Source organism: Electrona antarctica (genome assembly GCF_951216825.1).
Source record: "Electrona antarctica genome assembly, chromosome: 20".
Taxonomy (NCBI): Eukaryota; Metazoa; Chordata; class Actinopteri; order Myctophiformes; family Myctophidae; genus Electrona; species Electrona antarctica.
The window spans coordinates 24,918,726-24,932,790 of record NC_136801.1 but is presented as its reverse complement, the minus strand read 5'-3'; the positions used below and the strand labels follow the sequence as shown (position 1 = coordinate 24,932,790).

General features: G+C 42.5%; 1 protein-coding gene across 1 annotated transcript in view; it reads right to left on the bottom strand.

Annotated features, from left to right (window-relative positions):
* Positions 1-2,780, bottom strand: part of LOC306913507 (melanoma receptor tyrosine-protein kinase-like) — a 62,148-nt gene extending 59,368 nt beyond the window's left edge. The window contains exon 1 of the mRNA XM_079490206.1: positions 2,486-2,780. Coding sequence (XP_079346332.1) covers positions 2,486-2,564 — 79 coding nt within the window. The 5' untranslated portion in view covers positions 2,565-2,780. The remainder of the gene's footprint in view (positions 1-2,485) is intronic.
* Positions 2,781-14,065: the final 11,285 nt, after the last annotated feature.

The following is a 14,065-nucleotide window of genomic DNA, read 5'->3' as shown; positions in this document are numbered from 1 at the left end:
CTGGGGTGAGCCCCGAACTGAGCTCATGCTTCCTTCAATGCATGAGGAGTGAGCAGGCCGCCTTCTTACCACCTTGAAACCACCCGTCACTCCTAACGCACTCATCACTACTGTCACGCTATCAACTGTATATGTCCTGTACCATTTTGTACTTCTCTGCCACTCCTGACTTCCTCATGCCATACCTTACTTCCTCTCTTGGAACCATATTATCATATGCTTTTTCAGGTTCCACACAGACACAGTGTCATTTCAGACGGGGGCATCGGTGAAGCAATTGCCGGCAGCACCTGCCCCTCTATACCAGAAATCACGGTGGCTGGGCCAAGCTAGGGGAATTAGTGATGTGGGGGATCGCGCCATGGTCTCACGTAGCGTGGGGAAAAAAAGATGACCAGAATCCAGCTCTAGCCGTCGGTGGGTGTGTGCACGTAACGAGCATGCGTGCAACAATTTCACGGCCCCACGCCTGCTTGCGTGTGCGCCCCTTCAACTTCTCTGCTCGTCCCAAATAATCGCCCGTCTCTCATTGAAAATTCATTACCAAGGCGTGTCACTCGCTCCTTCTGTCCTTCTCTATTAATATACTTCTCCATCGGCACTCTCAGGGCAAACAGTCTGTAGTGCTCTCCTTTAGTATAAACCTATACTTCTTCTCCCCGTGCTGTGACCTTGTCGTGGTGGAGAGGCTTGGGTACTTCTATGACCCTGAGAGCTATGCTGGGGGGAGCCTAGTGCTCCTGGCAGGTTCAACCATACCAGACAGGTCTTGGGTGAGGAGTGAGACGAAAGGCAGCACACTGGCCCTCCAGGTTGGGGGTTGGGCGTGGCACTAACAATGCCACCCCATAAAAAAAACATTGTTACAGAAACTACAATGAACAATCCTATAAACCTATACTGCTGCTCACTATATTGTCACCTCTACTCTTAGCCTATAGCTTCCTCTACTCTTTCCCAAAGCTTCATGCTCTGGCTCATCAGTTTTATGCCTCTGTATAGTTATAGTTACTACAACTCTGTAAATCGTCGTTGGTACCAGGATGCTACTTCTCCACTGTTCAGGAATCTTCTCATCTCACTGTTCAGGAATTGTGTTGAACAATCTGGAACTCAACTCCATGTTTTCCTATACATTTCCACACGGTATATCGTCTGGACCAACTATATAATGGACCAAGTCTCTGTGTGTATGTAGTCGTACGTCTGTAATCCACGTAACTCGAGAACCGTTCGCCCCACCGACTTCAGGGAGTGCATCGCCCGGTGTCGAGTGACGGTCGGACCCGCGGTTGTCCAGAACCGCCACAAAAGGCCTCTGCCCGGGCTCTGGACCATATATCTCCATATATGGAGCTGGCCTAGGCCTGTTCTGACCCAGAACTCCATATATGGGCATAAATGGGACACAGACAGGTGGGTGGAATGAGTACTCTGACACGGGTACAACAGGTATTGCTTAGCCGAGTGGGGCATAGATCTCCAACTTCCATCGTTACCGACATGGAGCTCTACAGCCAGGCACCGGTCTAGAATAATGTACAAAGTAGGCTACTTTATACTTTATGACAACTTACTAAAGTTGTCAAAATGTACTTGAGTAAAAGTACAAAGGGCCTATTAGTAGGCCAAATAGGCCTACTAATAGGCTAAGTACAAGTATTCATATGCAGAATGTCCCATTTCCGTAGTGGAGTAATGACATTTATTATCGCGTCAATGACACATGTTTTCACACCCCACTATAGAATTACTTTTTGTTTCAACTTATTCATTACATTATCATTATCACAACAACTTATCAGCCACCCCCCCCCCCCCCCCCACACACACACACACACACACAGAATATAGAGAGAGAGGAGGGTGTTCGATCACTTTGTATGAAATATAGCCAGGCTACAGTGCAGACTGCAGAGTGTGCACGTCTGTTATGTTATTTGTGGAGAAAATATAGCACGGACAATCACGCACGCAGCTATGAAGTGCGTGCACTCTCTCAGAGTCATTAGTCACATGTGAATTTTATGGGCAATACACACTCGATCAGTCAAAATCTGTCATCGATCGCTCGCAGTGCACACACACACACTGTACACACACACACACACACACACACACACACACACACGCACGCACGCACGCACACACACACACACACACACACACACACACACACACACACACACACACACACACACGCACACACATGCACTAGTCTCGCACTCGGCACTCGTCTCGCACCCAAAAGCCGGCATATATCTTCGGCGGGGCGACATGCAACCAACGGCGACGGAATTGCCTATTATGCATCGATTAAAGCGACAGACAGACAGACAGACAGACAGACAGACAGACAGACAGACAGACAGACAGAAATAGCGAGTTACATGTACGGGCCACACGGCATGAGTGAAAATGTAGCCTATACTACTAAATTATAAAAGTAGTAGTAGTAGTTTTGTAGGTGTGACAGACACGGTACCTCTCTTATCGTCGGCCAGACAGCAGCAGAAGCTCAGCAACACACACACCACCACCTTCATCATCTTCTTCATCTTCATCCAGTGGTCTTCTACAGCTGGTCACATTGACTGGCCAGTAGCCTAGTAATCCTCCTCTCATTCCTCCATTACTTAACTGATGTTGTAACTTTACTGCGAGTGTAAAGTAAACTCTCTCTCGCTTTCTCTCTCCCTCAGACCCTCACACCCCCACACCCACTCACACACACACATTCACTCAAATCTCTGTCCAAGTCCGTCCGTCCGTGGATCGGCTCTCTCTCTCTCTCTCTCTCTCTCTCTCTCTCTCTCTCTCTCTCCCTCTCTCGCTCTCTCTCTCTCTCTCTTCCGTCTAAAAAGTGAGCGCAACTTCAGGGCAGAGACAGAGAGAGAGAGAAGCGGCGCCGACGTCACAGAGGAGAGGAGGAGGGAGAGACTGCTCTCTCGCTCTCCCTCTCTCCCACTACTGTCTCACACACGCACGCACGCACGCACGCACACACACTGACAGAATGTACTTTGACGGTGTGGTGTTAAACACAGAGTAAAAGGTTAAACAAGGAGAACAGATAGCAGGCATAATAGTGATGATGATGATGATGATGATGATGATGATGATGATGATGATGATGATAACAAAACAGCATTTTATTAATTTACATATCTAATTGTGATGGACGTTTGTTAAGTCCATCACAGTTTTGTAGTTTTGTAGTTTTGTTAACCAGTTTTATCAGTGGCATTTCTGTCCATCCCATCGCCCTAGGCTACATCGCTAACAGGTTTTTATCACACTGTCAGAGAGAGCTGGTATGTGGACTTCAGTGTGCTATACAATTAGGCCTAGCTATACCAGTGGACATGCACCATATCTCTGAGAGTGTACAAATGGAACCCAAATAGACCCACAAGGGTCCATTTGGTTCCATTTGTACACTGCAGAGTTGCAGACCTGTAAGGGTCTGTGATCTACATTATGTGCAGGATTGGAACCAAATGGTAAATTCATGGAATTTCTTTCTGTTTTTGCCAAATGTTTTGACCTGGAATTTTCAGAATGTTAAGAACATTCACGCACACACGCACGCACGCACGCACGCACGCACGCACGCACGCACGCACGCATGCACGCACGCACACACACACACCTGCTCTCTAATATTAATAAGGGGGTGACTGGGGGTCAGTATGTTCTGGGTCTTTTCGTTCATAATTCATAGAAAACAGTCGCCTGCTGGTTGCAAACAATGCATTTGATAAACCACTAAAGGTCTTAATGGAAAAACACCTTTAAATCAATCACTGTTCTACAATACAAGCTGACAGCTAAATAACTCTCTCTCTCTCTCTCTCTCTCTCTCTCTCTCTCTCTCTCTCTCTCTCTCTCTCTCTCCAGTAAGAACTACTGTAAAGCGTCATTCATACATATACTGAGCAGGAACCATAATTATAACGATAATTAAGTCAGCGCGTCAACCCTGAAGAATGATAAAGTTATGTAAACAGTGCAGTCCACTTGTGTTTAATGCTCCACCACATATCTGGAACAAATTCCTAGAATCTACTAATGTGAAAAAGAATCAGACTCAAAATAGAATCATCTTTATTGTCACATCACAGTTTTAACGTAAGTCATCAGTGTGCTGATGACGAATTCATATATGCTTCAGCAGTCTGACGGCTGTCGGGGGGGAAACTGTTCCTTATAGCTTTGTGGTGCTACCAGACAGTGGCCTTGTGGTTAGAGTGTCCACCCTGAAACTGGGAGGTCGGGGTTCGATCCCCGGCCGGTTCATACCAAAGACTGTAAAATGGGACCCAATGCCTCCCTGCTTGGCACTCAGCATCAAAGGGTTGGATTGGGGGGTCAAACTCAAATCTACTGATCTACTCAAATCAGAACAAATTTCACTGCGGTAACATGTGTGACAAATTGTATGACTTTAACTTTGCTCTTGATACTGCAGTAGGCCCTTCCACGGGCGTTGTGAGGGGTTGAAGAGTGTGTGACTTGGGTGGTGTTTGTCCATGACGATGCGCTGGGCTGTGTGTGTGTGTGTGCCTGTAAATATAGCTGTGTACACACACGCACACACACACACACACACACACACACACACACACACACACACACACACACACACACACACACACACACACACACACACACACACACACACACACACACACACACACACACACACAGTATTTTTTTCTGGTCAGGTTGGCTTAATATATGGATTAAATTTTAATCAGCTTTGACCTCATTTTCTAACTTCGTTGTATTTGTTTTTTCTATTAACATCCTGAAGCAGGTTAGTAGAGCTGAAGGCTTTTAACACACACTGTGTGTATGTGTGCGCGTGCGTGCGTGCGTGCGTGTGTGTCGTAGCTTGTCCAAGGTAACAAGCAGTGATGGAAAAAGTCCTCACATTAAATGTATTTAAGTAAAGGTACCGATACCACAATGTAAACCGTAATCAAAGTATTCATTGTGCAGAATGTCCACCCTCCTACAAGCTCACAACGCACGTTGTGAACTTATAGATTTGCTATTTTCAAATCGCATTATGAGGGCTGAAGTGGTTCATATGTTTTGTAATAATAATCAGAATCTACAAAGTAGGCCTGGGCCATCGCTCAGTGGTCCAGGCACCTTGGCTGGTAGTCCAGTCTGGCATTACTGAAAATTTGAAACACCTCAGTAAAGTGAGAATGCCTCAAAAGTGCACTTACTGTAAGTATATACTTCATGAGTAAATATTTTACACCACTGGTAACAAGTTATAACAACCCTTTCCCTTTCCTTTTCTTCCTATCACACTCATAGTTAAGCAATAACACACAAGCACGCACGCACGCACGCACGTACGCACCACGCACGCACGCACGCACGCACGCACGCACGCACGCAAGCAAGCACGCACGCACGCACGCACTCACGCACACACACACACAGTTCATGCTAGAGGGCAGCTATACTGAATAGCGCCCTCCAGGGGATGTGCGTGTGTGTGTGCGTTTGTGTGTGTGTGTGTGTCTGAGGGAGAGAGAGAGCGGTCTTAACTGTTGCGTTAGTCGGTTGTCATGTCCTGACACGCCGGTCTCTCTCTGTGCAGTGAGACGCGTGTCGCTCTGCCGGTCAGGTATGTCAACCAACTGGTCCAACATCAGGCAGTGAGACAGCTGAGAGGGATACAGTGAGACAGATGAGAGACAGACAGGCAGCTGAGAGGTAGACAGTAGGACACATGCAGACCAGGCCTGGTCCATGGGGGTGCCAGAGGGGGTGCCATGGCATAGATATTAAAAAATATAGATGCCTCATTGGCCGCTGCAGTTGGTGTCTCCATCAAAGGCAGGAAGTCAAGCGGAAGTGCCATGGGGAAGCGCTGAAGGCGCTGAAGGAGTATATATTCTAAGCTGAAGGCACGCTGTGTCGCTGCCCAAGTGACGTCACACATGCGACTCCTCCATGTCTCTCGCTGTCACTCAACTGACTACTGGCCAATCTCAGCGCGTCTTTTCCGGGACTTCCATTACGCACACGGAAGCTTGACAAGCTTCCGCTCACGCTTCGCAAGGAATCTCTGGAAAATTGTGCCTTCAATTTTGACACGCGCCCCAGAGCCGCAAGAGAGCGTCCACCTTCATGTCTATCGCTGGGCCCTGGCACCCTCAGTTGCAAATTATGCCCCCTCAGTTTAAATTGTGTACATATTGTTTTACTATATCAAAATTACATGTGCCCCCTTGCCATTTTCAACCGTCCCCTCAGCCATTTCATCCTATAGCTGGAGCCAAGCCTGTTGGAGACAGGCAGTGAGGCAGTGTACGTCAGTGGTTGTCAAACTGTGGGTCGCCAACCCCAGGGAGGTCTCCAAATTATTTTGGGGAGTCCCCATGATTATTTGCTTAATGTGAAGCGTTTTTTGCTTGTAGATTGGATGTTTCGGCTTCATGGCTAGTAGGTGTTAAAAATGTAAAAAAGAAAAAAATGGCATTCAAACTATGTCCCAAGTATTATGCTAATACAAAGACGTGTGTGTGCGTGCGTGTGCGCACGAGCGTGTGTGTGTGCGCGTGTGTGTTCGCCGCACGTGCGTGTGCATGCGTGTGTGTGAATGTTTTCAGTTGATGTTCTCAGTTCTCACTCAACTGTATTAATCCAACATGGAGGTTTTCAAGGTTGTGAGTTCAATGCCATGCCGGATTCCCAGATTTCACACACACACACACACACACACACACACACACACACACACACACACCCACCCACCCACGGGCGCGCGCACACACACACACACACACCCACACACCCACCCACCCACCCACGGGCACGCGCACACACACAAACACACACCCACGGGTGCACACACACACACACACACACACACACACACACACACACACACACACACACACACACACACACACACTGCACTGCACTGCACTGCACTGCACTGCACTGCACTGCCAGTAGACTATAGGCGGTTTGTAGGTTGGAGACCACCAATATACAGATGTTAGCAATAGAATTTTTCAAAAAGAACAGAAAGAAAGAAAGAAATACATAAAATAAATAGTCATGAAATCAAAATGGTTATTATGAAGTGTTACAGCGAGGGACAACCCAAGGCCAATGTTGTAGTTTATAGAAATGTTAATAATGAGAGCTGAGAGTTTACTAATGAACCCTAATGGATTACTACACTAATCCTGTGCGTGCGTGTGTGTGTGTGTGTGTGTGTGTGCGCGTGCGTGCGTTTCATGAGGTATATGGAATGGAACATATGGAATGTCAGAACAGGAAGGACGGGTGGGGAAGGTTCAACATATGGAATGTCAGAACAGGTCAGCTCCATATATGGAGATCTAAGGGTTTGAGGTCAGATGAGTTGCTGGCCGGATCCATATTATGCAGATCTAGGTGATGAATGATCCAGTCTTCTCCGTGTATAGATGAGGTCAGTGTCGTGATCTTCATATATGGAGATGGCCATATATGGTGGCGTGACATGTCACGAAGCGTGATGTCACGACTCAAGGTTATAATAGTTAACTCAAACGAACTAAAAAACGAAAACTAGAATTAAAAAAACATTTCAGTTAACTGAAACTAAATAAAAACTAAAAATAAATTGAAAAACGATAACTAAACTGAAACTGTATTGAGTTCTAAATAATCTAAAATTATAGACAAAATACCCTTAATTTTAATTAATTCGTTTTTATCAACATTTATATGCCTTTCGGTCATTTATAATATAAATTGGTATTCACCCTTGCTGTGGGAGCCAAGTTTGAATAATATGATTATTTGAATAATTACTGCTTTATTTTTGTGATTTGTATTTTGGTTTAACAGTTCATGTATATTGCATTATAGGTAACACTTGCAGATACGGTTCATGAACTAATGATTAACTAATGATTAACTAATACATTAGTTAAGCATTAGTTCATCATTAGTTCATCACAATTCATCATGAATCATGATGAATTCATCATGATTCATGATGATGATGATTCTGATGATTCATCATGAATCGTCATTAGTTAACCACGATTTGTAGATGATTTATAGATCTAATTTTTCCGCCCAAATCTATGCCCAGGATGAGTGCTCATAGGCGGGTAGGTCTCTCAGTCTCTCTGGAGGTCATTCCTGGGGTCTGTCCGGAGCTCTCCCTGGTGCTTTATGGATCATTTTTGGACCCCCCCATTTTGCCCAAATCTATACCCAGGATGAGTGCTCATAGACGGGTAGGGTTAGTGAGCAGACTCGGTCTCTCTGGAGGTAATTTTTCTCAATTCTATGCCCACGATGAGTGCTCAAAGGTGGGTAGGGGTCCCTGGTGTTTTATGGATAATTTTTGGACTCACCCATTTTGCCCAAATCTATACCCAGGATGAGTGCTCATAGACGGGTAGGGTTAGTGAGCAGACTCGGTCTCTCTGGAGGTAATTTTTCTCAATTCTATGCCCACGATGAGTGCTCAAAGGTGGGTAGGGGTCCCTGGTGTTTTATGGATCATTTTTTGACTCACCCATTTTGCCCAAATCTATACCCAGGATGAGTGCTCATAGACGGGTAGGGTTAGTGAGCAGACTCGGTCTCTTTGGAGGTAGTTTTTCCTCAATTCTATGCCCACGATGAGTGCTCAAAGGTGGGTAGGGGTCCCTGGTGTTTTATGGATCATTTTTGGACTCACCCATTTTGCCCAAATCTATACCCAGGATGAGTGCTCATAGACGGGTAGGGTTAGTGAGCAGACTCGGTCTCTTTGGAGGTAGTTTTTCCTCAATTCTATGCCCACGATGAGTGCTCAAAGGTGGGTAGGTCTTCCTTGTAGAGGTCTCCCTTGTAGTTTATGGGTAACTTCTGGACATTATAATCATGGAACTACCAATACATTTTACTTACTTACTAGAGAGTTGCACTCTATTAATGATTAACTATCATTAGTTAGTTAGTTAATTGATATTTGCACCCCAAAGTAAAGTGGCAACATCATCATGAACTACCATTACATTGTACTTACTAGAGAGGTGGACTCTATTAATGATTAACTATCATTAGTTAATAGTTAGTTAATTGATATTTGCACCCCAAAGTAAAGTGGCAACATTTTCATCATGAACTACCATTACATTGTACTTACTTACTAGAGAGTTGGACTCTATTAATGATTAACTATCATTAGTTAATAGTTAGTTAATTGATATTTGCACCCCAAAGTAAAGTGGCAACATTTTCATCATGAACTAGCTGTAGTTCACAGTTAGTTAATGGTTATTTGCACCCCAAAGTAAAGTGACAACATTTTCATCATGACTAATGATGAACTCATGATTAACTAATTATGAATTCATCATGAACTGGATATATGCACACAAAGTCACATCAATATAAATAATAGTGAATGCAAAACAATACATTACAATCTGAATCCAAATGTACAATTACAAGCCACCTTCAATATTGCCAATTTTTGCCATTTTTTTTATTTACAGCAACCCCCCCCCCCCACACACACACACACACACTCTCTCTCCCCCCCACACAGAAACTAAAAACTAAAATAAAAACACTTAACACAAACAAAAATATACCACAAAATAAATAAAGTATTATACAAAATACAAAAGAACAACAAAACAAAAGCAAGGAAGTAGGCAGAGGACACAGGCCGAGGGGCAGGCCGACACCAGCCACCCGGGCCAACAGCGGGTGAGCTAGATACAGCCCTGGCGCAGACGCCAATGGACTGGCATCCACACATCTGGCCCACCTGCTGCCCGCCAAGGCAAGGCCTTTAACAAAGCCAACAACAGTGCTTATCCAAATCAGCAGCACAATTTTTCCTCTCAACTATAAAACTAAAGTACTTGTTAAGATCATTGCTTATCCAATATGGTTTGACACAACTATGAAACAAAATGACCTGGCTCTTATAAATATAACACAGTCAACAATGAATAGTAATTGTTACATGGCCACTTATTATTACCAAATAGACATAGAAAAAGGACTACAACAGTAATATGAAAAATAACAAAAAAAAAGAAAAGCCGGAAAAAATATGAAAACCCTTAGTTCCCAAAGTTTGTTTTTGTTCTCGTTGGGGCTCTTTTATCTGAACTGTGACAGTGTTCGATTGGTCTTTGTCCTACCACACAAACCATGGATCTGGCCACCCAGTATGCACTGGGAATCTATCTGGGGAATCGGTGGGTATGGAGACAGTGGAGCCTCACATGTACCTTGGGTCCTCGATGGATGGGAAGGGAAGCGCTGTCCTCTTCTCCACGTGAGATGCTCCAAGGGATGAGGATGGGATCTAAAAAACCTGACCTATGATAGATCAGACAAGATCCAAAACCCCATGAATTAGCATAAATTAACACCTTTTTAACTTGCATTAATTAGCTTAATCATGTTCTTTTTATAGTAATCATGTATTTAAAATACATTGAAAACCATTCAAAATAATTCAAAACACTTATTTTCTTTTACAATGTTTAATATTCAATGAACTGTTCATTTTCCACAAAAATAAAAATAGTATGAAATGCTCCTTTAAGTATCACAATGTAATGAGTTAAATTGCATAAAGTGCACATTCAAAAGGTTTACAGGGTGTTTTGTGCAGTAACTAGGAGGTATTTATGACGCAAATGTGCTTAGTATGTACCCTTAAAATGTACCTTCAGTCACTATAACCCACAATTCTCATGTACATGCATATTGTATTCCTTCAGTAACAAACTGTCTTTCAAAATGTAACATGAACTTAAATACTTAAATGTAACAATAAATCATTGGCAGGATGTATTGTGGCTAAACACAGGGTGTCTAACAGGTTTTAAAGGATTAAAATTACCTGGCTCTGTGATTGCCAGTGGCCAATCAGTGAGCCTGTAAGCGTTTATGTCCAGCCTACCAGTGATTCCACTTCCTGTCAGTATTTAAGCAGGAAAACTCCCCTTTCCTGTTCAATTGAACACATGGCTGGTTCTTCATGTGTTATTGTAAACACACACAGAGGAACAATCTTTGCAATCCACTTGGTAAGACTAAAAAATAATCTTCCAATTCAAATCATCCACATTCTTAATGTTGTTAGACAACTCCTGATTTGTATATTGTGTCATTTTGAACTTTGCAGAGCAGTGTGAGAGCGAGTATTGCAAATCACTGAGCAGCCAGTAGTACAGGTGACATTGCAGTCTGAGCCCATTCATTCATTGATCAGTGGTGAGTGAGACAATGTAGAACAAAGATGATTATCTTAAATGGTGTTTTACATTTTGAAACACTTATTCCTGTACATGAGTATTTTGGGTTATGGTGATTGAATGTACATTTTTAGTGCATCTCTCACCTGATGCTAGCCAGGGAGAGATACTAAGCACATTTGAGTCATGAATACCTCAGTTACTGCACAAAACACCCTGTAAAGCGATTGAATGTGCACTTTATGCAATTTAACTCATTGCATTGTGATACTTAAAGGAGCATTTCATAGTATTTTTGTGGAAAAGGAACAGTTCATTGAATATAGTGAATATTTGAAACATTGTAAAAGAAAATAAGTACTTTGAATTATTTTGAATGGTTTTCAATGTATTTGAAATGATTACTATAAAAAGAAAATGATTAAGCTAATTAATGCAAGTTAAAAAGGTGTTAATTTTTACTAATTCATGGGGATTTACACAGAGTGTGTGAATAACATGCTATTGGATCTTGTCCGATCTACCATAGGTCAGTTTCTTTTTAGATTGGGTGATCCCCATCTTCATCCCCTGGAGCACATGGAGAAGAGGACAGCGCTTCCCTTCCCATCCACTGAGGAGCCCAGGTCCATGTGAGGCTCCACATTCTCCATACCCAACAATTCCCCAGATAAATTCCCAGTGCATATTGGATGGCAAGCTAACGGATCCAAGTCTGGACACTGATGGTGCAACATTGATTCCCCTCCCTCACGGTTTGTGTGGTAGGAAAAAGACCAATCGAACAATGTCACAATTCAGATGAAAGAGCCCCAATGACAACGGAACTAAGGGTTTTCATATTTTTGCCGGCTTTTCTTTTTGTTTGTTATTTTTCATATTACTGCTGTCTATTTGGTAATAAGTGGCCATTTAACACTTTGTTATTGATATACATCACATTTTGTTTTTAGTTTTCTGTGTGGGGGGAGGGTGTGGCTGTAAATAAAAAATGGCAATATTGAAGGTGGCTTGTAATTGTAATTTTGGATTCAGATTGTATTGTATTGTTAGTATTGCATTTCACTATTATTTATATTGATGTGACTTTGTGTCCAAATTTCCAGTTCATGATTACTTCATGATTAGTTAATCAAGAGTTCATGATTAGTTCATGATGAAAATGTTGTCACTTTACTTTGGGGTACAAATATCCATGAACTAACTATTAACTAAAGCTAGTTCATGATGGAAATGTTGTCACTTTACTTTGGGGTACAAATATCCATTAACTAACTATTAACTACGCTAGTTCATGATGAAAATGTTGTCACTTTACTTTGGGGTGCAAATATCCATTAACTACAGCTAGTTCATGATTAGTTCATGATGAAAATGTTGTCACTTTACTTTGGGGTACAAATAACCTTAACTACAGCTAGTTCATGATTAGTTAATGATGAAAATGTTGTCACTTTACTTTGGGGTACAAATATCCATTAACTAACTATTAACTACAGCTAGTTCATGATGAAAATGTTGTCACTTTACTTTGGGGTACAAATATCCATTAACTAACTATTAACTACAGCTAGTTCATGAGGAAAATGTTGTCACTTTACTTTGGGGTGCAAATATCCATTAACTACAGCTAGTTCATGATTAGTTCATGATGAAAATGTTGTCACTTTACTTTGGGGTACAAATAACCTTAACTACAGCTAGTTCATGATTAGTTAATGATGAAAATGTTGTCACTTTACTTTGGGGTACAAATATCCATTAACTAACTATTAACTACAGCTAGTTCATGATGAAAATGTTGTCACTTTACTTTGGGGTACAAATATCCATTAACTAACTATTAACTACAGCTAGTTCATGAGGAAAATGTTGTCACTTTACTTTGGGGTGCAAATATCCATTAACTACAGCTAGTTCATGATTAGTTCATGATGAAAATGTTGTCACTTTACTTTGGGGTACAAATAACCTTAACTACAGCTAGTTCATGATTAGTTCATGATGAAAATGTTGTCACTTTACTTTGGGGTGCAAATATCCATTAACTACAGCTAGTTCATGATTAGTTCATGATGAGAATGTTGTCACTTTAGTTTGGGGTACAAATAACCTTAACTACAGCTAGTTCATGATTAGTTAATGATGAAAATGTTGTCACTTTACTTTGGGGTACAAATATCCATTAACTAACTATTAACTACAGCTAGTTCATGATGAAAATGTTGTCACTTTACTTTGGGGTACAAATAACCATTAACTAACTATTAACTACAGCTAGTTCATGATGATGATAATGTCCAGAAATTACCCATAAACTACCAGGGAGACCTCTGAAGAGGGGAGTCCAAAATTATCCCTAAAGCACCAGGGAGAGCTCCGGAGAGACCCCTACCCACATTTGAGCACTCATCGTGGGCATAGAATTGAGAAAAAATACCTCCAGAGAGACAGAGTCTGCTCACTAACCGCTACCCACCTATGAGCACTCATCCTGGGTATAGATTTGGGCAAAATGGGGGAGTCCAAAAATGATCCATAAAGCACCAGGGAGAGCTCCGGACAGACCCCTACCCACCTTTGAGCACTCATCGTGGGCATAGAATTGAGAAAAATTACCTCCAGAGAGACCGAGTCTGCTCACTAACCCTACCCGTCTATGAGCACTCATCCTGGGTATAGATTTGGGCAAAATGGGGGAGTCCAAAAATGATCCATAAAACACCAGGTGGTTTAGGTGGGTAGGGGTACCCACCTTTGAGCACTCATCCTGGGTATAGATTTGGGCAAAATGGGGGAGTCCAAAAATGATCCATAAA